The sequence below is a fragment of the Symphodus melops genome, assembly GCF_947650265.1.
Source record: "Symphodus melops genome assembly, chromosome: 8".
Classification (NCBI taxonomy): domain Eukaryota; kingdom Metazoa; phylum Chordata; class Actinopteri; order Labriformes; family Labridae; genus Symphodus; species Symphodus melops.
Genome location: NC_136698.1, coordinates 5,485,182 through 5,510,810, shown reverse-complemented (window position 1 = coordinate 5,510,810; position 25,629 = coordinate 5,485,182). Strand labels below are relative to the sequence as shown.

The 25,629-nt window shown below is 38.3% G+C and overlaps 1 protein-coding gene across 3 annotated transcripts in view; it reads left to right on the top strand.

Annotated features, from left to right (window-relative positions):
• LOC306827720 (contactin-associated protein-like 4) overlaps positions 1-25,629 on the top strand; it is a 97,390-nt gene that overhangs the window by 42,510 nt on the left and 29,251 nt on the right. For all 3 annotated transcript variants that reach the window (XM_079349728.1, XM_079349727.1, XM_079349726.1), the window contains exons 6-14: positions 2,833-3,008; positions 4,368-4,514; positions 6,383-6,650; positions 7,627-7,776; positions 10,701-10,872; positions 16,886-16,992; positions 22,174-22,293; positions 22,443-22,643; positions 24,068-24,230. In XM_079349728.1, the coding sequence (XP_079205854.1) occupies positions 2,833-3,008; positions 4,368-4,514; positions 6,383-6,650; positions 7,627-7,776; positions 10,701-10,872; positions 16,886-16,992; positions 22,174-22,293; positions 22,443-22,643; positions 24,068-24,230 (1,504 nt within the window). The remainder of the gene's footprint in view (positions 1-2,832; positions 3,009-4,367; positions 4,515-6,382; positions 6,651-7,626; positions 7,777-10,700; positions 10,873-16,885; positions 16,993-22,173; positions 22,294-22,442; positions 22,644-24,067; positions 24,231-25,629) is intronic.

The following is a 25,629-nucleotide window of genomic DNA, read 5'->3' as shown; positions in this document are numbered from 1 at the left end:
ACAGAGCAAACAACAACGCAGTCCAATCCGGATGTACCACTAATTATGATGATGATTATTAAACCTATGTATAAAAATAAATTTAAAAAAACAAGAAGGAGAAAATCACAATTCTCCAACTTTTAAATAGTTACACAACATCTTCACTTTCTTGGTCTATAGGTAAAGATTTTTCAAACATCAGATTTGACTAGTGGGAATATAAATCACAGAGAAGGACAGGATTTTAGTTTTTTTACACTTCATTATTGCAATCCATTTCCAAATTAAATGAATAACCCATTGTTTTATAGCATGAAGTCTTTGTTGATGTGTTTTGCATGCATTATTGATTTTACTTTCCTCTCAAAAAAGAAAGATGCAAACCCAAAGTAAAATGAAGGGACCTGACACAGCAGTAACCGTTTTTGTCATCACTATCACACTGTTATTTCTTTTTTTCCCTCAATCTATTCAATCGTAATAAATTACATTTCCAACTGTGTCGAAAGTTGATAATTGGTTCTGGGAAAGAATACGTAATTTTTTTGAAACAGCAAGCTGAAATACAATTATAACTGTCTGTCTCCTGATAAGACCTGTCATTGTCGTCCTTCATAAACAGATTTAGAGCTCGAGTTGAGAGCCGTAATGGAGAAGCAGACAGAGAATGATAAGGTGATATTGCCCCAGGGTGCTGCCTGCAACAGCAGACTCACTAAAGTAAAATGTTCAGCGCATACGCCTCAGCTGGTGGACAGGAACATTCAATATTAGTCTGCTCAGAAAGGATAGACTGAGTAATTATTCTCTTACAAAATCCTCACAGACATGCAGGCGAGGACAAGACAATGAGGGAAATTAAGTATGACAGAGTGTAAGAAAGACAGTACTTCATGAATGAAAGTTAAGTGTGCTAAAATGGTTTGCCTTCAGACTTCTGGTATTGATTTCTCTCTCTCTCTCTCTCTCTCTCTCTCTCCCTCTATCTCTCTCTCTCTCTCTCTCTCTCTCTCTCTCTCCCTCTCTCCGTCCACTTACCAAACCTGTAACTCAATATGTTACTGTATGAAATGGCCTCATAATAAAATAAATATGATTAAAACACTGTCACAACACTGTCACAACTTCACATTTGAGAAATATACCTAGAGACTGGAAGTGATTAGCATAGCTTAGCATAAAACTGGATGCAAGGGTACTACATTTAAAAGTTTTGAATACATGCACATTTTAAAGCTTCTGTGAGGAGATTTCAGATGATTATGGAACAGACTGAAATGAATATTGATGAATCTATAAGACCGAGAAAGGCAAAACAGACCATTAGCGAAAGCTCTGAACATTTCCATAAAGTTATTTTTAATGGCTGTTCATGCTGCCACAGGGTAGGTGTAAGACGAAGTGAGAAACAGCCTTTATATTCAACAGCAAAGATTTAAAGTGACTGATGTGTTTGATGGTTAAAAAACAGCAAAGAGTCAGAAACACTCCTTAAGCATGTACAGGATGAGCTCAGCAAAGAGATAAGATGTACTGCTTTGTCCACAACTGAAAGTTCCTCACATGGCACTATAAGTTGGTTCAACCCTAAAAACTAAAAGTATCGATGTAGCTGCCTCATCATTTGTGAAAATGTTAAATCAAGTCAATACATTTTAAATACTTTAATTCATAATTAGACTAATGAGAAAAGTTTGATTCATTTCAACACATCTAACTCTTCCAAATCAACACATTTCCATTCCCTGAAGTGTGAAACATTTCTGTGCTTTTAAAGAATAAGCTGTTTCCTTGTGAACAGCTGCACCTTCAAACACAACTGACGGTTGTTTTTGTTTTCCTGTTTGCGGAAATGTAAATGAGATGTAGCATACTTGTTGGCGACCTTAGAAGTGTTGTTGAGTGTATTTCTGAACATTGAAGAGAACCAGTCCAGCTGTTTCCTCCTCCATCCAGCCTCTATGCCACGCATAGTGTTGCCACACTTACAGCTAACACCCTGAAACATTTGTTCAAGTGTGTCTTTGTAACATAAATAATGCGAAGAGAATCAGAAGTTTAGAGGAAAACACATGGTGTCGTTCATTAGAAGTTCAGCACTCAACAACTACTCAATAGATCTCTTACAGTGTGATTTAAAATATAGCATTGAAGACTGAGATCTATTTCTCTAAAGTGATGCTGGCTTCGACTGAGGTTTCTCATAAGGACGAGGAAAGATGTTGAACTTCAGTCAAAGCTGAAAAGTAAAACCCCTGAGAACAATGCCATATTTCAAACATAAATAATCATCACAACCTTTTGGCTAAGATAGCATTTCTATGAACTCGCCCTCAGTTTCACTTTTGTTCTTACAAATGTGCTGGAAAACATGTTGGATGAGGCCAAATGAGAAAAAATCCCAAATCTTTGACAGGAAATGTGAAGAAGGTAGGTGGTTCAGGACATTACATTTTTAAGTCCAGTTTCCAAATCGATGTTGTTTGAACAAAACCTCTTCAATAATTATTGAAGTGCATGGGTCATTTTCTATCCCTTTGATTGTTGGAACTTTTTCTTTCTTCCAACATATTAGGAGATGCAGAACTGGATCTTCCAGTTCAGATCTTCATGCGCTGCGTGTGTCTATCATTAATTAAATACAGTCATCTTCTCTCCTGAACATGCTGATGTTTGGGCTCTAATGAGAGAGTATCACCTTTCTAATTCTAACAAATCTGAAATATGCCACCAAAAGCTGATAAACTTTATAAACGGCCTTGAAGTGCACATAATAGGCTTTCTGCATCTGCTGGAGTTGTCGCACAGCTTCAAACATCACAGATTTTGACATCCTCATCTGTGTTACAGGTGTGAGTTCATCCTCTAGCGGCCAGCTCCTTGTTTCTTTGGGCAGTCTGCTGGACGACCAGCACTGGCACCTTGTAAAGCTGGAGCGGATCAACGCTCATCTTAACCTCACCGTGGATAAAAACACTCAGCAGGTTCACATCCCAGCCGAGCTCAGCAGCTGGAACATCCACCAGGTGAGAAAAAATCTGCAGCTTGTAAAGAACAGATAAACTGTTATTTAATGTGATGCTCCTTTTATTAAAACTGGTGTTTTTAGTTCCATATATTAATCACCTGATTGGACAAAACCAAACCTCTCTTTGGCACACTTCAGTTCTGTTTGTTTACTGGGCGGACGTTTTCAATTTGTTGCTAACTTTATTGAGCTTCATCCTCATTAAATAAATCCAATACTCATCTCAAGGTACAAAAAAGTTGCAAATAAAGCCAGTGCTGAAAAAGATTTTATGTCTTCTGACTCAAGAATATATTTTTTTTGGCAAATGTTAAACCCGACCTCTTGTTGCAGCAGGATAGCCCTGAAGCCCTACTCTTTACCAAGAGACCTTAGACATTGACTTACAAAACACGAGTCGATGGTATTCTTTCTCACTCTATGTCAGTTTCCAGGTTACAAAAAACCCTGAACTATCTCGAGAACTACACTACACAATCCAGAGGCCCCCAAAGACACTAAGAAAACAGCTAAAGCACAAAGAAAGCAGGAAGCAGCAATGAAACAAAAACCCAGACAAAGCAGGCTCTTTACACTCTCTCTACTCCTTGGACCATAGGTTATAACTATTCCAAACTCACTGACATATACTACTGTACTCTCCTCATGTCTGCCTTCTGTCCTTGGTGCCTCTTTCTGTCACCTAACCGCCCCAAAGTTCTCATCTACAAAGCATTAATGTCACAGCATTGTTCAGCTCATTGTATTCAGGTGAGTTCACTATCTTACAGCTGTCCTTCTACTTCTAGAGGTGTTTAAAACTGCAGCACATACTTGATCCCCAGGTCGACTCCCCCTCAAGTTTGCATGCAAGGAGCCAGTAGCCCTGCTTCTTGTTTGTGTGTTATGTTAAACCAGATTGTAGCCTTGCTCGTCTCCTTTTTAGCTATTGTTTGTTTCTGTTTTGGTGCAGGCATGCTCTGTCTTCTCTAATACAAAGCTGGGGTTCAATTTTTAGTTTACACTAAGACAAATTGTTTAAGCACACAAATTAGGATTTATTATGATTGTATTTCTATTGTATAACCTCTCTCTCATAGGTTACCGTTAGCCGCATTATTATGTTGTAGTAGCAATTGATACCTATCGGAAACACATCATTGCTGATGTTGACTAAGATACATTTTCTCAGCTAAGCTTTTGGGGAATATTAGTTTTTCTAATGAAGATGAATGTCGAGTGCACTAAAGTTTCTGTGAAGGATAAAATACAAACTTTGTACATGAATCTTGTGTACCGAGCCGCCTACAGTGGTTGCACTCACTTTTTGAAATGTGTTTCTTTATACTGTCTATGACTTGTGCTGCTTTGGTTGCAGTTAAGTCTGGGAGCTGTCCAGGGCCATGGACTGCAGAAGCCCATCCTGTCCAACAGGAACTTCTACGGCTGCCTCGAAAACCTCCTTTACAATGACCTCAGTCTGATAGAGCTGGCTAAAAAGAAAAACCACCAGGTGTCCATGATGGTAAGTCATTGTTAGTCTGCATCGTCTTATCTTCATAAATTAGATCTGTCATCAGGTTGCGTGAGAAGGAAAAATCTTTTATATATTCAATGTTATATTCTTGCGTAGCATGATATTTAACATTCTGGTCACTTAGAGCAATGTTTTTTCTATAGACCAATGGTTTCCAACTTTGTAGAATTTTAGTACTTGTTAGCAATTTATAGCTTAGTGTGCACAGGATGTCACAGCTATGAAACAAAGCGATGATAGCTTTGTGTAGTTTTTTGTTATAATTAGATAAAATATCAATCTGTTTAATAGTCTTAAAATTCATGTCTGGATCAATTTAAGTTTCAGCATTGTGAAAATCTGTTTATTAATTCAACAACTTAAATCAATTCAAACCTGGACTCTCAATAATCTCAAGTAAGTGAAGGAACTTTGGCCTTTTGAGGTGTTTTCTTTCCTTTAACTAATTAAAAATACAAACAGTCAGAACTTTTTGTAAATCTTAATTTTCTGGAAAGCTCGTTCTTGTTATATTGCTTGTTCTCTGTATTTATGAGAGTTATTTATTTACAGTTAATCTTTATGTATAGAGTAAGTTATTGCCCTGTAACATTGCACAGCATGTTGGTACTCCAACCTGTCTATGATGATGTTTTGTGTTCCCCTGAATGATTATAATTACATGTGACACCTCTACTCTCTGACTTTCTATCACTTTGCTCAGTTCAGTTTAAACTGCTGTCCAGTGCTAGAAAACTGTCTAAAAGTAAAGATGAATCTTTTCCTGATTCTAGCAGTAGATTTGAAGTTATTTTTATAAAATCCAGAAGTCTCTCAGTTTTTTTATGTAATGTAAGAACAAGATGAGCAGCTTTCAAAGTTGTGCTGCTCTTCGTCCCTATGTGACCTCCTATTCTTTTTCTATATTAATGTCATTATTATGCTAATGGACACTCATGATTATTATTATTGTCGCCATAATTATTTTTTTTCATCCTCTTTACTTTTATGTCCGTCATCACCATCACCATCATTGCCACTGGCATCACCATCATCTCCTCCATTATCATCACGAGGGTCATCACTTGGACATTTTGGAGTAACACAGCCCAAAGCAAAGAAGAAGAAAAAAAACACTAAAAGATATTATTTGAGAATTTGAGAAATAGAAAATGAATAAGGCAAGGAGGTGGAGAATGAAAATGAGAAGTGAAAGAATGAGGAGTAAGGAAGGAGGGAGAGAGAGAAAGTCACTTTGTAATGCATGATTGGTATCTCAAAAAACTTAATGTGACATTAGTTTTATTTTTGCACGATAATGGGAATGCAAAGTTTGTGCCTCACATTGTGCTGAGGGAGATAACCCTGATTACATCACAAAAAGTGCTAACCATATCATATATAACCATTATGCAAAGTGCTGTGTTTCCCTCTAAACATTGTTTGGATTTCATGAGGCTTTACAGACATTTGAATCAGGGTTTTAAAGTTTGGATTTACCTTTCTGAAAAGGAAAAACACATTTTTCATATCAGTTAATCCATTATAAAAAACATGTTTTCATTTGCCATGCTGAGATTAGAGGATATGATACAAATCATGAATAACGGGTGTTAATGCTATGTGACCCTGATGCCTCAGGATCTTTGGCTTATTTTGGCCGCTCAGCGTTTATCAATATGGTAATATGGGAGGTGTCCTTTTTTTAGAGAGCTTCTGGTGGGACCTCTGTGACATCGAGTCAAACTGAGTCAGCCTCAGAACATGATGAATATTCATCTTTTATTATCTCTGTCATAACCATTTCTCTCTCTCTCTCTCTCTCTCTCTCTCCCTCCCTCTCTCTCTCTCTCTCTCTCTCTCTCCGTCTTTCTCAGGGCAATGTCACCTTTTCTTGTGCTGAGCCAGTTTCCGTTGCTGTGACGTTCACTGACTCAAAGAGCTTCCTCCAGTTGCCAGGACTGAGGTCGTGGTCTTCAGGGCTCGTCTCTCTGGCACTGCAGTTTAGGACTTGGAACAAGGCGGGGCTTCTATTGACCTTTAACCTCCCGCAGCAGGATGGCACAGTGTGGCTGTTCCTGAGTGAGGCCAGACTCCGCCTACAGATCAGTCGAGCTGGCAGGGTACAGCTGGAGCTCAGTGCAGGTTGGTCCAATACTGTGAATGTACAAAGTTACACTTTTGACATTTTACTGTGAAAATGGTACCTTTTTTTTTTTTTTTAGCGTAGAGCAGCAACAGCTTTCAGTAACATCCCACGTCTCCTTATGCAGCAATCTTTGACATAACATCAGGTGTTTTCTTGGCAAAGATAAGCATTTTGTGTCTGTCATGACGGCTCATCATGGCGGCCACCAACAAGACACGGACTTTCCGTATTTCTCTGGCTTTGATAACAGTTGGAAATAATTGAGGAAATGTAAGAACTCAACTAAAACTATAACATACGTTTAGTAGAGTTTTAATGTAAGTCTGCTATTTTAATGTAAACATTCTCATACAATTCTACATACTAGACCTAGACTAGAATATAGCAGTGAGTTGTTGATGGAAGGATGGAAAACTTTGCCAACCCCTAAAAATTGAAATCTCACAAAGCACTGAACCAGACAAATGTGAGTCTCCTGCCTTCAGTGAACTTACTGGCAACATATCATAATGGCTACAATGTTACTTGAAAATTGAGAGTTGTTTCCTCTCAGACTGCTGCAGCAGGGTCCACTTAAATCTGTCTGAGGCTTAAAAGTGCCTGTCACAGTATTCTTTGGTGTATAGTTTTGAAGCCAATTTGTCATCATTACCACAGTATGGAGTCAAGCTAACATGTTGCCATAAATAAAGTTTGATGTTGTCAAGCTTTACAGGACAAGACCATGAGATGTGAGCGGTGATTTCAGGAAAAGCTATCATACAGACCTTAAGTTATGATGTTTTTATTGGACAGAAATGTTGCTTTTGGCCCATTAAAGCAGCAAAAAGGAAAACATCTTCATAAGTTTTAGAGGTGAAAAAACATAATGATTTGCAGCAAAATCCAGACAGCACATAATAAAAATAATAATAATTAAAATCAAATGTTAAATGACTTAAACTGATTGCACTCATGTCTGCATGCGTGCAGGCTCCGGTCTGAATGATGGTCAGTGGCATTCAGTGGAGATGAACTCCAGACAAGATCATCTGAGCATCACAGTGGACAAAGATGAGGGAGCCACCGCCCACACCAGCATCCCACTTCCTCTGACTGCAGAAAGTCATCTCTTCTTCGGTGGTAAGAAGACTGAAAAGAATGCATGAATCCTGCATGTTGTGTCTATGTGATAGCATTTTTATTCATGAGCAGTTAAAAGAAACTGTAGCTCGAGCCGGGGACGGTTGCCAAACACTCTGTATCTTCACCTAAAAGCTTTCTCTTGGCAAATATTTAATTTGTACCTCAAGTATTTTGCTGACATGCACATATAGGACTGTTTAAAATTCATGAAGGTACTCAGGTAATAATTATCATCTCCAGAACTCCTTTGGCGGTTTAGTGCCACCCACTGAGGGATGAAGTCGTAAAGCTGCTCAGTCGCTCCCTTTGCTTCCTCCTCTTCTTTCCTTCAAGTGATCTTTCTCCTCTTTTTTCTTTCCTCTTGCCCGTTTTCCCTATTTGCTCTTCTTTATTCGATGCGTTCCTCCCCCTGCAATCACCTTCACAAGGTCCCCTGCACTTCAATTTCCCTCCCCTTACTCTGCGGTATCATCCTGAAAGCATTAAAACTCTCATACATGCTGGTAGGTATACATGAATACGTCACTGCTTAAAGTCCTTTTTGAAGAAAAACACAACTGAAATGACATGGCCGTTAACCTATATGAGATCATAAAACTGGCTCCAAATGCTAAAAAACAAACACTTTTTGACCCAGGTTTTGGTTTGAAGCTATTTCTAATCATCAAAGAGAAAAGACAATTACAGATGAAGCTCCAGCACTAAAACTTTGTGGTTTTAAAACTTCTTCCATGCGTCATTGTCACTTCGAAAAAGGAAGAAAGCTCCAACTAAATCTTTTTTTGAATTCCAAAGAGTTTAAAGTGACACAGACAGTGACTCATCTTCCCTCCCCTCTCTGCTGCCGGAAGGTGGATCTCTATGCGACTGACGAGCTGACCGGGCTGTAATTAGAGCAGGGCAGACCTTTCAACTTGATTTGTTTGGAAGCAGCTGAATGTTGGGCAGCACTCTGAGTCAAAGACACATTTCCTCAAGGGGACAATAACGTGTAACCCCGAGCAGGAGTGTTGTATGTGGTTCAGAATGTCGAGGTCCAGGGTCAACTACTAGCAACAATTACTGGTTTAAAAAACACTGAGTTCATTGATAAACTTTGTCCAAGGCTAGTTGACAATAAGAGTCACCTGGGACTGCCTAAGATCATCAAAGATTTTTTTCTAACCTATACTGTACAAACTCAGGTATTTTAATGTTGAATAGTATTGAAATGTACCTTGTATTTAAAAAAATTATATATATATATATATATATATATATATATATATATATATATATATTCCTTAACATTTTTAACCAAAAGCTGCCATGAGCGAAAGAGAGAGAGAGTGCCGTCTAAATTCCAAAAACATGTTGGCAACTTTTCTTTTAAACAAATTTTTACAGTACTGATATGAGTTTTAGTTTTAGTCAGTGAAAAAAGAAAAAATCCAATATTGGATGCCTAGAAGTGTTTTTTGTTGTTGCTGTGCTATCAAACATGGATCAATATCTCCTGATTTTAAAATTCTGGTATCATTACAACCCTACTATACTGAGGTTTTCAATAAGATGAATACATAAAGAAGAGATCAGAAGCATCAATAAATTTCAATCAAGTTGAGATTTTATTTTATACATTCTACCTTTTATCTTTTTTTCTCATTTTATCACTTGGATTTTGCTCATCCTTCTCTTCATGTTCTGTATGTCTTCATTTATTTATCTTACTGTACGGCCCTTTGAGCTGTGAAAATGCTTGACAAATACATTTTGTTTTCATAATTATAAAAATGAGATGCAGAAGATTCTACAAGAAATATTTAATCTTGTGCCAACACTGAGTTCAGAAAATGCATCACTGCTGAGGAAAACAGGAGTAAGAAGAGCCCCAACAGTCAGAGGAAGAATATGCAGGGCTAGACGGTCACCTCTAGTCAAATGAGGAACTCAGTCAGGCTATGAAAATTATCATTATTTTCAGGGTTATGAGTATCTGGTGGCCTTTTCATTCTGTGTCAAAAAGGTGACAAAAATGAGAGATTTCACTTGGCTGCTTAATGTTGAACTGTTTTTTTTTTCTTTGCTTTTTGAAAATCAGAATATTAAGATCAGTGATGATATTAAAGGAGCAATATGTAACTCTGTCACCTAGCGTTTAAAATGGGTACTACAGTCCAAATTCAAAACGTCCCCTCCTCCCAAGACTCATTGCACACACAGGTTGCCACGTTACATACACAAAATATTCTGTTAGCTTACTCCGCATTGCACTTGAAACGTTTCTTTAAGCTAACCGTTCTGATATTGATCCTAGTTTAACAACCTATCTGCTCGTGGAGATTATTAGAAAAACGTACAGGCTATTTAGGTTGGCATGTTTCCTTCACTGCAACACCAGTTTGAGGTTTACCTGGCAAACCGAGGGGCGTCCACAAAAGCCATGAGGGGGTGCGTTAAAGCCACCTACATTCTCTGGTCAAAATGAATACCATTTATGCAGCTTGCTGTCAGAGAAACCTGCACTGTAAAATAGCATTTTATGATTCAATTCAGTAGATATCTGAGATATTGGTCCTCTAAAAAGAGGCAAAAGGAAAAAATGTACCACTATCAAATGCATATATGAGGTAATATCATGCCTGTAGTAATATTTGAAAAATACACTGTGATGTGTTTGAGGAATACTGTATGCGTCTACTAGCTGAGCAATCTGGAGGAGCACTATTTATAGGTTCTGGTTTTCGCGACGTATTATTTGAAGAATTTGTCGGAGTTCCATCAGGCAGAAAAATCTAATAAACAGGAAGTTAGGCTTAAAGGAGGAAAAGAGATTAAAATGTGTTATCTGAAATTATTAAGATTCCACATTTCTTAACCGTTTTAAAATAAAACAACAATATAAATACAAACCCTTAATTGATTGTTGTGTTTCTTGTCAGGTTGTCCTGCTGAAGAAAGCAGTCAGGAGTGTGTGAACACCTTCGGAGTGTTTCAGGGTTGTATGCGCCTCTTGGCTCTGGATAACCAACCTGTTGACCTGATTAAGGTGCAGGAAAGGCTGCTGGGAAACTACAGCCACTTGCAGATTGATATGTGTGGCATCATCGACAGGTGAGTCTACTACCTGTTTAATCAACATCCACATTTGTGATGTCCAGATGCCCCACTTAACTTTACTCCTTTAGGTTAATAACATTCATTCACTTTTCACATCAGTGTTTTAAAAGATTGTAAGTTCTCCACAGTCATGTATGGAAACAGTGAAATTGATAAACACTCACACTGTGATTTATTTGCTACCTGGGTTTGATCTGAACAACATCTTTGAAATTCACATAATCAATGTGTTGGTATTTTATCGTGCTCTACAAGACAGAGAGGAACAATGTAATTTCATGAGTTTCTATACCTCTCCTCTTTGAAATCACTAGTGAACAAAGAACTAGATACGAGGACGAGACTGAAGTTGTGGACTGTAAGATCTAGACTGTTTTGTGACTTGCAAAACAATAGACAATAGAAATGTAGACAAAAAAGAAAAACACTCAGAGAGTCTCTTGTGTCTTGCCTGCAATTTCTATTTATAACACAAACACCAGCAAACTATTAATTGATCTGACTAACAATATAGTCTGTGTATCCAAAGCCAGACAACTACTGTCCAAAAGCAACACAGCATTAATGAACCAGATGTTTTCACTTTATGTTTCTACATTCAAATAAGCGTGACGGCTGTCTTTCTTTAAATTCAAACACGCTTAAACTCTTACAAATCAAACGTCACATTTAGAGCTCTATAAAGTTCAGCAAAGTTCTTCAGCCTTTCCATTACAGAGGTGTTTTGAGAGACACTGAGGGAGTAAACAAGGAAGGCGTTTTAAAGACTCAGCGACCAGAACAGAAGTAGCACGAAGCAAATTTAACCTGCCAGACAGATGAAATCAATATTAGACTTGTCACATCGGCTGGAGCGTCCCAGCGGCATAGGGTCTGGACAGAAGCTGGTATCCTGGACAGCTCCTTTACTGCTGACTAACTGCAGGATCAGGACCTTGGAGAGCGCTGCTGTCTGCTGGGTTACACTCTCTTAATCTGAGTTGACTGCATTTTATAGGCATCTTTGTGAATTCAGCCATTCCATAAATACATGTATGTTTTAGGTATGATCTGTATGGCACACAAATTAACAGCTCTTAACAGTTCCTTACTGCACTCAGATTGACAGACAGATGCACATCAATACCAAAGTCCCTACCAAAGTTGAGAGGTGAAATATAGTTGACAACAGAATATTGCATTTTCAGGGTGTCCCTTAACAGTTTTATTAAAAAAAAGTGCAAAGACAAATTGAGATGTCACAAAACACCATCTGACAGCCCACCCACAGGGGCTTTTTCTCTCAAGAAAGTTTAGAGGGGAGGATAATATCATAATCCACACACTGCTCTCCACACACTGTTATGTAAGTTTCCAAATCTGAACCATCTCTCTGGGGTTGCTAAATCACTTGTTTATAACACAGAATGAAAAAGATCACTTTGAAAAATCCCTCCCAGAGGCACACGATAAATCAGGGACTGAAAAAAGAAAAATCAGGAGCCGTTTATTAATGCAAAGAACTCCCAAAGCGAGCCTCTGTGCACCCTGGTTCCACCAAACTGCATTCCCGAGGAGAGACTGAAAGACTTACTGCAGGTGCTGTGAGGAGGATTAAAAAGCACTTAGAGGCAAATGTTTTTCATCTCCTCGTTCACATAAAGTGATTATCACAACCATAAAAAGGAACAAAGTCCTTCCTCAAGACCAGACTCTTCAGACGCTGTAATACACCACAACTATCCTAGTAAATCATGAATTCAGGGTTTCCTAAAATTAGAGACAACTTTGTTGGCATCCAACATCCAGACACTTCAGACACCTTTGTGTCTTTTAGTTTCAAGATTCATATTTAGATACAAAGTAAAACACATAATTAGCCTAGCTAAGCGTACAGGGTGAAAACAGATGGAAAAAGAACCGGCCTGGCTCTCTCCAGCACTGACAAAATCCAGCCACCTTCAACATCAAAATCTCATTTCTTAACAAATTGCTTCCACATTGTTTGATCAATGTTAATGAATGACTAAATATCACACAAATTACCCACAAAAACAGTGTGGTTTGATGGTGGTTTATATGGTGGATGATATCGTGACTGGATGCAGTGGCTTCCCTGAGTCATGTCAATGGGAGTTTGCTTGACTAAAAGTAATGAAACAAAGAAGACACAAGAAAATTGATTCCATCTCTTAATTGTCACACTCAAAAGCAGAGCCTGAGGTAGTAAAGAAAGTGACGGCAAGATGGGATTAATTCTCTCTCTTGCATTTCTGGGTACACTGGTTGCACTTTGTCTCAAGCACACAACAACTTTCTTTTCCCCCTTGCCTTTCTCTCTCCTCACTGGACGAGTGTGAGATCATGTTTTGAAGGAAGATAGATTAAGCTGTCAGGAGGTAGTTATTCTGACCTCTCTGCTTCTGTCACATTCCTGACAACTTAATAATACACCTTGTCAAAACACACAAGCACACAGTTACAGCACACGGGTCATCCAGAGGTCCAGCCTTGTTTTGTCTGACTGTCTGTGGTTCTGTTTGTCTGTCAGCCAGTGACTTTATGACATGTCTGCTGTTCCCTTGACAGAGACAAACACACACGTGCAAACATCTTACATTCCTCACTGCTGTCCCATTCGCTCTATCTATCTGTTGCTGTGATGTGAGGCTTTTCCAGGACCAGGTGCAGAGCAAACTAACAGGATCAAATTACTCACCTCCCTCCCTCTTATGCTGCTCAGCAGTCAGCAGATATTTGAAGTCTTTTAGGACATCCTGGTCTGCCTCTTCATTTAATGCATGTGCAGATCAGGGGAGGTGCTGCACCGTGTTGGTTAAGCCTGAGGCAGTAAAAGAAACCGGGGAGATTGATGCATGTCCTGTGATCCAAGCTACGTTATGGGACACTGTCACACCACGCTGGAAACTTTTAGATAAGCTTCAAAGCCTCTCTCCTCAGTTCAACTAGGAGTCCTGTGATCTGAGCGGTAGCCTAGTACGCTGTCGTGTTGCAATGCAAATAAGTCAAGCAAGGAGCCCTATGAAGATTTATATAGGGCAGAAAGTTTGCAAAACCCTGATAGTTGTAGCCCTGAAAAGACCAGCAGTAGATTTAGCGACACAGGCTATGGTTCCCTGTTTGACCCAGGTTCATGTTTCTAAATCTATCTGTAGTTTTCTTATTCTGTGTTGCTTGTTTGAGGCTGCATGTGGCAGCTTTGCCGTAAGTAAACACAATGTTGAGACACTGACAAAAAACTCCGCCAACACTGCTGGAAAGAGTTTCCTACTGTGGATGCAGATGGCTCATGCCAAAAAAAGTTTTGGTTTTCCAAACTTTTGCAGAGTGCAGTGAGAGTAGGGACAAAGTGGATGTTGGAAAACCCATAAAAATGGATCCATGCAAATTCATTTGTCTTTTTGTTTGATAATAAATCTTTCTGGAGCTTTACAATTGTTTTTCATCATTTTCATCAAAGTTAACTATATATTGAAATAATGTTTTAAACTGTTGGTGGAATTTTATACATGATAGTTATCTTGTTAAATTAAAGATTAAACATTGTTAGACAAATGATGATTAGCTTTTTTGCTAATGATAAGACAAGCAATTACCACATCTACTTCCTCTCAAACTGTATTTGTAAAGAGAAGCTGGTTAGCTTAGCTTAGCGAAAAAAGTAATGCAAAGAAAAACTGCCTCACTTCTATATGCTATATGTTTATTAAATTCTTCCAGACATGGAGAAACATTTTAAAATAGTTAGCTTGTGGTTATACCAAGCCCAGAGTGTCAGAATATAAGCAGTTCGTCCCAGAGCAGCATCCTGCCAGGAAGTAGTCTGATCCATTGTCTGATACATCCCTATAAACCAAAATGTCATCTTTGTTTCTTTAATGTTTATTTTGGAAAGAACCAGGCTTGCTCTCTGTCCTCTTTTCTTCCCAACTTGCTGAACTAAGCTAACTAGCTGTTAGCTCAAGCCTTGTACAAACCTTCAATTCACAAGAGCACTCTGGTAATAAACGCCGTTAGCAAATCCCAAAGTGTAGAGCTTCCCTTAGTACCCTTAAATGTCCATGTCACTACAGCTATGACGTACGGTGGCTGGAAGGGGTCAGATGATGCATATCTAAAATGCCTTGCATGTAGCATTAACAAAAAAGACAGATTCAAGACAGCAACAAGACCGCTAACGCAACAACAGTCATTGATCGCACGCCGATGGTAAAACAAATTACATATCAAACCCAGCAGCCTTCTATATTTATATTGATCTTGTTATGGAGTTATGCTCAATATTTCTTTGTCAGACTTAAATTGTAAATCGCTTATTTTTCAGGCTTTGATCATGAACATACAAGACAAAAGTTTCACTCACATTGCTTTCTAATCAATCCATCTTTATTGTATGAAAATGTCTGCAGCAGAATAAAAGCAGATAAAACAATGCTACCGGCTGTCATGATTCCAAGTATCATTATTCCTCAACTGTGCACTGCCAACATAGTCTCTGTTTGAGTCTCTCTATTTGTGGTTCCCTGACCTCTATTCTTCTGGTTCACTGTCCTAACACAGTTGATATCCATTCACTACCTCCAGCTCCCTGCTGCTCTCTCCATCCATCCTCTCCTCTGTCAGCCTCTGCCCTCTGTGTCACCCCGTCCCTCCATCCTTTGTTGCTTCTTTTACGTCTCCATCCTGCACTGCTCATTCTTCCTTCACTCTTAATTCTCTCTTTGTACCTAATTACTTTCATCCTCTGTCATACAGACAGCTGTGCTTAAGGAAGTTTTTGTTTGTGTGTGTGTAAGCGTTCTTGTTCTCCTATCTTTGTGAGGACCATTGGAAGTTTACACATTGTGAAATGAGGACTCACATGTGGATATTAGAGTAAAGGTTTGCGATTGTAATGGTGTGATTATAATGAATGTTAGGTGAAAGGGGATGCATCATGTTAATAAGGGTTCTATAAATTATAAACTGCTAATGAGGGTAGTGACAGTACTGAACAAAAGTACTTTTTAGGGGGAAAATGTAGAAAAAGGTTTTTTTACTTTCTGATAAACCTGTTCTATGTTTCTCACTATTTCCTTCTTTGGAAAAAAGAGGAGTGTGTGCCTAAAGTGTTCACGATTGCACATATTCTCTTTTCTTTATACAAGTCATGTTCCCTGGGTCATTATTTTCGTATCCTTTTCAATGCTACCAATGCTTTGCCAATTAGATCTACTTTTCAAATTTCCTAATAAAATCTTATATTTTTTATCTTACGCCTTATCTTAAAAATCTCCATATGATCCGTGTCTGTGAAAGTTACAGTTGCTGCAGTGCTCTCCTGCATTTTGCATTCTGCCCACACCACTGAAAATGCAAATTAGTTAATTAGTTCTCAATTCCATTTGATTTAATTGCATCATGCCCAGATAAACAAAAATAAAGCAAACAGTTCTTTAGCAAACTTCTTCATGTCAGAAGTTTCCAACAGTAAATCTTCTCCTCTCACCTCTAGTCGTGTTACTTTAACCCTAATACAGACTCATCTATTGGGAAACAAAATGGATACCATCCATCGTACTAGCAAGACCAGCATCAATGGGAACACAGTAAAGGAAACTCCAACTTGTACAGAGAGTCAACCAAACATGTCGTAGAAATCACAAAGATTTCCTTTTTTGGGAACTAATTTTAGTACAAGGTTTTGTCTCTGTCAGATGCAGTTGAACTTCACAATAGTAAGAAAGGAACGTTTTCAAATCTGCTACTTCTCACAACATCATTCTGTGCTCAATTTGAAAATAAAGCATTGTGAAATTTTCTTTTAAAAGACTGAAACCTTTTGGATTTATTTTGTGTGCTTATATTCTCTGCCCACTTACGCACCTGCTCATCAGAGCAGTCAGGTATGCAGAAGCTTCTTTCATACCAACATCCTTGAGAAACTTTTACAGAACTTTTGATTGACAATAAGCTTCTCTCTCTCTCTCGCTCTCTCGCTCTCTCGCTCCCCCTGTCTGTCTCCCAGGTGCTCCCCCAGTCACTGTGAACATGGAGGAAGATGCACTCAGTCATGGAGCACCTTTCACTGTAACTGCTCCAACAGCGGCTACAGAGGAGCCACCTGCCACAGATGTAAGCAACAAGCTACAGGGCATCCACAGGTCTATCAAATAAAATGATGAGAGTAGAAGTTTAAATGTATTTAAATGTAGAAATAAGATCAGTAGTTTACAATGAACTTTTTTTTTCCCAACATAATGGGCCACTGACATACAGTAGTAACAAATCAAAAGGTACCTAGGGAAAATGAGTGTGGATGTTGCATTCAAAGTTTTAGCCACTTGATGTACTGTATGTAGATCAAATATTCTAAATATGTTTTGATCTCCACCAAATCCTGAGAAAAAATATCTGGCTCTATATTGTTGCTAAATACTAAACTGTGGCTGTGTCCTGATTTATTTTTCTGTGGAGAAAAAGTTAGAATAAACAAAAAGATAATTATCTTGTCAACATAAAAACTAAAACATTGAAAGACGAAATATGCTAAAGCGCTCTGAAGATCCGAGGACAGCTGCAGATTTGGGAGATTTTTCTTTACAGCTCATCCCCAAAGAGCAGTTTGCCAAGATACTGATTTTCAAAAAAGTTTTCTTACCTGGAATTCATCCTTTGTTAAAGACAAAAATCTAAGGCCGCTTTAAAGCACCCTTACACACATTTCAGTGCAGAGAAAAAAATTATATGTTATTGTGTTTTTCTTAAGTTGGTACTTCTATATTGTAAAATAACACCTAAGAATACACAATATGGTCAAATTTTATTTTTCTCATGCAATGGTTGATCTTAACAGCAAATTGTTGAATTATGAATATAATGTGTGCTCAAAGATTTTAATTTAAACATTCCTGATGTCTCTCCACTTCTCTTTTTTATCCAGAGCGACTTCTGTGTTTGTGCATTGTGCACACGGCCCCACAGACTCTTTCCTATGCTAATTAGAAAAGAAAGTGCAAGTGCTATCAGTTTGTGAGGACATGGCACTCATTAATTGAAGAACACAGTTGGGAACAATAACGCTGTTAAAGAACACATCATGAAGACGTTGATTTTTCTTATAGACCTATTGTAATATGATATTTTAGAAGAATCTTAACAATGAATGAAGTCCACCATTATTTAGATCCAATATGTGTGTGTGTTGTACCTTTCAAAGTGGTTACAATGTGCAGCTTTTTCTTTTTATTATCAGGTTTTTTAAAAACGTTTAACATAATGTGAATGAAGCCTTTAAATAACAACAGCAGAACACAATATTTCAAACACGCTCTCAGGGCTGCTGTGTTAATAACAGTGAGACCCAATGCCCCCTTAACACTTAATCTCCTTTTGTGTTATTTCCCCATTCATTGTTTCAGGACTTTAATTAAGAGTGTTCAATCGGGAATAGACTAAACAGACTGGTGGTACTTTATTATGCTGAGTAAATTAGACTACCATTTCATTTCAAAGTCTGTAGGAGTTTTATTTTAGCTTCCTGATACCTGCACATGGCCCATTGTCTCTGTTTTTCTCAATTTATCAGTTCATTTCAGCGTGTGTGTATTTGTCTGTGGGGTGTGTGTATATGTGATGTGACTGGCTGCTTTTAAAACAAGTTCAGCAGGATATGATGGGGTTTAGGTTCATGCTGAGCTCACGCAGTCCTCTGAGTAATGGTATCAGTTTGTCACAGAGAAACACTTTAGAAATTAGATTTTGTTTCTTAAATGTTTCCTAAAGTTTGTGACAGAAAGGGGTTTAAAGAAAAGCTTCTGCTGAAAATGAGTATTGTGCAGAAATGTGCCAGTCTTGAGATGGGACCCAATTTTCAAGACCTAATTCATGAAATACAAAATGATCTTTTAAAAGACACTCTAAATAATCATGTAAATTGTAAATTTCCCAGTTTGTGAGATAAATAAAGGATTATTTTATGTCACACATTTCCAACATAACAGTATTAAACACCCAAGTTAAACATGCTTTTCGTCCTTAAAAAGAGTTGTCTTTCTCTCAAGAATATGCGGATGACTTGGGGAGAAGATTGAGCAGAATCTGATATACGGCTTCTTCACAAATTTAGCCTGGTCGGTTATAATAATGCAGAAATATTGTGTCATTTTATCCACAGAGAGTTAGCTAAAGAAAGAACAAAGCAATCTTTCCTTCTGATAGAGATGAAAGCAACAATTTTCACCCACTTGAAACTTCAAACGGCACTCATCAACCAAAACTTCAGAGCAAGCAGAGTGGACCTCTTTCTGCACACTGAATATTTAGGTCTTAGTTTGAGGTTTCCAGGTGGCTCATTAGAAGAGGTCAGAATAGAAAGAAACAGATGTTAACAAAGAACAACGTGGATTTAATTTCTCAACAAGTCGTTCTATATGGAACCTTTTCTGGGCTATAGAAGTCCTCCCTTAATGATTCATACAGAAGCATCTGTGCATCGTTTATTACAGCGAAGCCCTTGGACGTTTCCAGGGAACCCTTTGGGTTTTCATCGTGTATTACAATGACCACACTCACTATAAACACTTCAAGATTAGTGGGGTAGACAAAGTCAAAGCCATCTTTATTGTCAATTTTGGTGCTGTACATACAGAAGAATCAAAGAAACGTTTCTCTCTGAGCCATGGTGTAAACTAAAAGTAAAAAGACACACACACACACACACACACACACCCACTGTTACCGAAAAGTGAGTAAAAGTTGCTATCCTACCAGTCTTGTTGATATTGCTTCAAATTTTTAGGAAAGGTAAGATTATCAGCAGCAAAGTGCTTTACACTTTGAATAGTGTAAAGTGTGAACAGGTTAAACTGAGTGGGAAGGCTAACTCGTTTCCTAGCTAAAGACATCGAAATGACACATTGGAACATTTTTAGAAATAAACGAAAATAAACGCTCAGCAAAGAAGCTCATCTCAATTGTTCCCTTGAGCTTTACTGATAATTGACATGACCTACAGCATGACCCTTAGTTCCCGTCACAACTCAAGGACTATTGCCACCTTCAGTAGGCTCCATGTGAGCTAACCAGTTAGTGACGATGCTCATACTGAATACTAGGGGTCTAATGATATTGTTTTTTCAGGGCAGATAATGATACTGATGGTGAATAGTTTATGAAATCGGGAACTGATATTTGGGATTTGGATTTATTACAAACTTCCACAAAAGGCTTTGTTTTATTGCTCAACCAGAGACTGTCCTCCGGCTACAGGATGCTCTCGTCACTGTGCATTTCAGTGGCAGGCAGGCTTCAATGTTGATTGGCTATTACTTGTGTCTAGCCAATCAGATGGGGGTTAGGTGAGACAGAGTTGTAAGTGACAATTGATCCAGAGAAACAATACAGTAATAATAATGGGCCAAATGTCAAATATAGGCCATTGATAATCAGACAGTAAGATAATCCACAATTGTCCCTACTCACTACCCTACATCATGGCCCCTATCTGCCCCTCAACCCCCCTGACTGTACCTCTCCGTGCCAGCTCTTACCCCCGATTGTACCCACTCGTCAAACATGTTTGTGCTATTGCTTATGTTCCTATGTAAAAACTGTCGAGAAAATAAACAAAGCATATATGCCTGGTATCACTGACATATGAAACATAACTTACCTGTGTCAGGTTGGACTGTTACTTGACCTCCTCTTACTCATTTTCACGAGGGAAGAGAGGCGAAAGGAACAATTGAGATACTTTGTCTCTTATCTTTGTTTTGGACCTTTTTTGGCATCATTTCTCTTTTTAAAAAGAAGTCATGTCTGTATCTTCTGCAGAAACTCTTATAGTCCAAGTGCAAGAGAAATATGTTAAACAGCTGCCACTCAGCAATAACAAAGGCATATCACCTCTCCAGTATCCAGAAACTTAAAAAGAACAAAGAAATAAGAAAACATTTATTTTATTCGTCTGTGAAAATTACATATTCAACTTTTGTGTCGTTTAATTTTATTTTTAAAACCCTTGGGCTTCTTTGAGAACATTCTCTAACAGAGTTTTTAAAGTATTTCCCTCACGGCAGGGTTTATCTAGTTTTGAAAGCTACTACACTATATGAAAGAATACAAATGTACGAGTCAGTTTGCTAAATAGGTCAGAACATTTGAATGAAAGACTCCCTCCTGCCCCTGTTTCTCTTCTTGTCTGATCTACCTGCTTTGCATTTACAAAAAAAAAAAAATCATTAAGCAAAAACGACAAGAGGCAAAGTGTAGAGACATGAAACCAAAACGAGATTTATAGTTAAGAAGCCATGAAAAAAGCCAAATAAAGAAAGTGATGATAGGAGTAAGAGGAAGGCAAACAGCCGAAGAGATGGAGGCAGAAAGCGTGTCAGAAACAGAGAGTGAGTTCTCAGGCAGACGGTTCTCTCTACATAAATGGATTTCAAACTTGGGGACTGCCTGCAGTATTTTAGGTGAGTCAAATCAGGGTTTAAAGAGATTCAGGCTTTGATTACACTGCCAAGCATTGATTGAATCTTTATACCCTCCGTTGGTGGTGATCAGCTGCAGGCAGGATCAGGACTAACTTTGGTCCACACGCATTCACACACACACACACACATTTCTTTGTCTGATTGTTATATTTGGGTCAAAATCTTTCTCAAGCGGTATCAAGGGATCTATCTTGGAAAAGTTTTGAATTACACAAGGAAACAAAAGAATCACGTGTACACAGTGTGGGAAACTTTCTCCCACAGTTCTTAGTTCGACTCCTTTTGTTTCTTTCCCTGCACTTTACTGCTGGGAGTGTTAGTTTGAGTACTTTTAAAAGCCTGATCTAAATGGAGGGTTTCATGCACCTTTTATTTCTCCCATTTAATGTCAATCGTTGCCAGTTTTATTGTTGCAAAGCTGTGTTAAACTCGTTCACCATTTCATGTTGATAATCTCATCTCATCACAAAGAAGACTCTTAAATACTGCCTGGATTTTTGTGAGCACCCATGAAACACATTTCAAAAGTCAATTTCACAGACTAATTATTTGCATGAATGTAAAATGATTTGGCTTAAATTTCTCTAACTAAAACTGTTAGAAAAAATTTAGCCCAAAACTCATTTTGAAACCTTTTACAAAACCATGGATTTCAAAACGTTGGGAAGAATTCAAAAACGATATCCAATTGTTACTGTCAGAAGATTTATCAAATTAAATCAAAGTTAAATATTTCCTTACCTTTCATTTAATATATTAACATATCTCTCTTGTTCCTCAGGATATTTTTAACTGTACATTTTCTGTCATTTTCTTTAAGCAACATATGAACAGTCATGTGAGGCTTACAAACACAAAGGCAACACATCAGGACCCTATTACATAGACGTGGACGGCAGCGGACCAATCAAACCCCAGCTCATATATTGTAATATGACAGGTAACACACACTCAAAGACACACACCTTCAAAGATTCACATCATCAGTCATCATGATTGCTATTTAACTGTTCCGCACATTTTTATTGTCAGAACTTTTGGAAGAGATCAAATAAGTTGTGATCATTTTCCTCTGTGTCTCTGTACTAGAGGACACAGCATGGATGGTTATCCAGCACAACAACACAGAAGTGACCAGGGTACATTCATCCCCGGAGAGAATCCTACATTCAGCACACTTTGACTATGCTGCTGAAGAGGAGCAGTTAGCAGCCATCATTACTCAATCAGTGCACTGCGAGCAGGAACTGTCCTACCACTGCAGGAAGTCCCGCCTCCTCAACTCACCAGGTGGGATGTTATCTTAATGATGTTTATGTTGTATGTGAAGTTGAACTGCTCCACAGATAGATCAGCTTCTCCATTTTGGAATGGACTGACTGGACCAGGAAGTTGTCATTTTGGAAACGACTCGGACGCCTCAGAGAAGGCGTACTGTATTTCAATGTGACAACACTCTGATGGCAATTTTTTTCATGTTGTGGCTGACATGTTGCTGCACGAACACTTTTCATAAAACCACTTAAACATTGCTTGACATCACTTGTAATCAGGGTAAAAAAATCAATTAGCATCACCGCATCATTTTCTTTTGTCAGCCATGTTTCAAATCTTGACTGACTTTTAACATTTTTTCATTTTAGCAATACTTTTTTAATCCCGAGGGGAAATCTGGTTTTACTGTTAGACATGCTGCTCGGACACAAAGGCCTGGAAAACTGAGTGGGGCTCTGGGGGGTTCTGTGCCTTGCTCAAGGGCACCTCTGCAGGACTGAGGAAGTAACCTGGCACCTCTCCAGCAACTTTCACAGCTCCATCCCAAGTCCATACAGACTGAGCTACTGCCCCAGCTTCCAAATATTCTGTTTACATGATGTCATTGCAGTTTCCCTCAGAGCTTAGAGATAGAGGAGAGTGTGGTTTTGGCATCAGATAAGATACTTTCTTCAACTGAGGGATCTGTATCTGAAAACAACAGAGGAGTGAGTGATTAAGTTAGTTAGGTTACTAACTAAAACATCAATTTCACATCTGTTGTGCATCATCTTCTTCTCACTTCACAGCAGCTGCTTTCATTTTCATGACACAACTGGATTTCGGAAGTAAATCATCAGCTGCTTTTGTTTCTGGGTGTTATGTTGGACAGAAATGAGATAGTCCTGAAAATATATCAACAATGGACAGGTTCAGAGTAGGCACTCACGAAATGCATTTTGACCTTATAATGTATATTCTTTTCCAGAGGAATGTGAACGTTAACGCATTCCTTTGAACCTCTAAAAGCTTACATAAAAGAATGCTCATAAGGGAGCTGCTCAGGTCCATTTCTGGTGGGGAAAAATCCAAGATGTTTAAGACTCACTTTGCAGAAGACTCCAAATGAAGTGTCAGAAAGCAAACAATGTAAGTCTACTAAAAAGACCAAGGGATGTTTGTTGTGAGACAGGAAGATGGGAGGTGAAAGGGATAAAGACACACAAAATGAGAATCTCATTTAATATGCAAGCTAAGTGCTGAAACAGTTAAACAGATACATCTACAAAATGTGCTTCAATAAAGATGAGATGATTACATTCTCTGTAGGAACCTTTTTCCAGTCAGCCATCAATTCTCTTATTGAGCCTTTCATTCAGTTGTCTGTAATTTTTATGGCTCAATTATGTGTTGATTCATGGAAAATTCACCTCCGTATTGCTTGTGTATTTGTTTCTCAGAGGGTTCCCCATTCAGCTGGTGGGTGGGAGGTCCAGATCCAGGTCAGATCCAGACCTATTGGGGAGGGGCTCTGCCAGACAGCCGGCAGTGTGCCTGTGGCCTTCTGGACAACTGTCTGGATTCAAATCACTACTGCAACTGTGATGCTGACCACGACCAATGGTACTGTACTTCATGTTCATGTGTCCTTTTACTCATTCACATAAAAACTGCTGTCAAGCATCCCAGTGATTACTTACCAGGATTCAAACACTGAACGCTTTTATAAATAGTCCAGGCTTTTATTTACATTGGCCGGACTTCAATATAGGCATGTAATCATTTTCAAACAAAACACTTTCACAGCACAGAAATTCAATAATTCATCACTCTAGCTTCTTTGTAAGACAGAATGCAAACGTATGCATGTATGATTCTGCCTTTTTGGACAGATGTTGAATTTTATCTTTATTTTTGGGTCCAAAAGCTTTTTCTCCCTATTGTTGATCCACACACTATTTCAACTCTACAATATTTGGCCTCTAACATAGATTACAAGGAGGATGGAAAATATGATTTAAGCAAAAGTTCTCAAAAATTATTTATAATGAAGAGGGAAATCCAGAAATATCACTGCATTTTATTTTCCATACAAAAATCCGAAATGCAGCGTAATATTAGCTGTGTTATTTTAGAGCTCTTTGTCTTTTTAAAGAAATCTAATTTATTAGTAAACGTTTCCAGGAGGAGTTCTAGCTTGTTATGAAATGAACTCAAATTAATTCAGATGCCTCTATATGACCTCAGTAGCCAACTATTCTACATGGATATTTTAGTGTCTGTTATCACTGACACTTGGTAGATTTTAAAAGTGAGTGCTCATCATTTGATCACATTTGCCTGGGAAACCCTGACAGTGTGTGATACATATTATTACAGGACAAGAATTTCCATCAGAAAACAGTATTAACATATGCTCAGGAAGGTATCAGCGAAAAGCTCACAGGGCTCCTCACAGCAGCCTCAATTCAGCTTCTGAAAAGTAAACGTCTCCTTCTTTTAAAGATGGATATTTTCCCTCAGCACACGGTTCAGGATTTATTTTTGCAAGACAAGCTATTTGTGATTAGTCTTTAATGGAATGATTCAGTGAAACGTGTCTTAAGTGCTCTTAATGAAGTCATTAATATGATTGGCAGCGTTTACTGTCACATCATTTAATACTGGACAGAAAGAACCGAGAGACATCTGGGACTAATCCCAAGTAATTCATACATCCCTCCTCATGTTTAATCCAACCTGTGTTTAAATCCTTTTTTTTCTCAGCTGTAAGCAGTTCTGTATTTACGTCTCCTTCCCCAATCCTGTGGCCAGTTCTACCCATTATATTGTAACCAAACCTGCTTGTGTTTGCATCAACAAAGATCCTTCTTTCTATTGTCTCTCTGCCTGAATCTGTTCGGCTCCATCTCTATTTTTATACACGTTATCCTGCAGTCGAAATCTCATCCCATTTATTGAAGCAGTGATTGTGCATCTGCAGTCCTCAATTTCTTGTTCACAACATTTCACTGTAACAAAG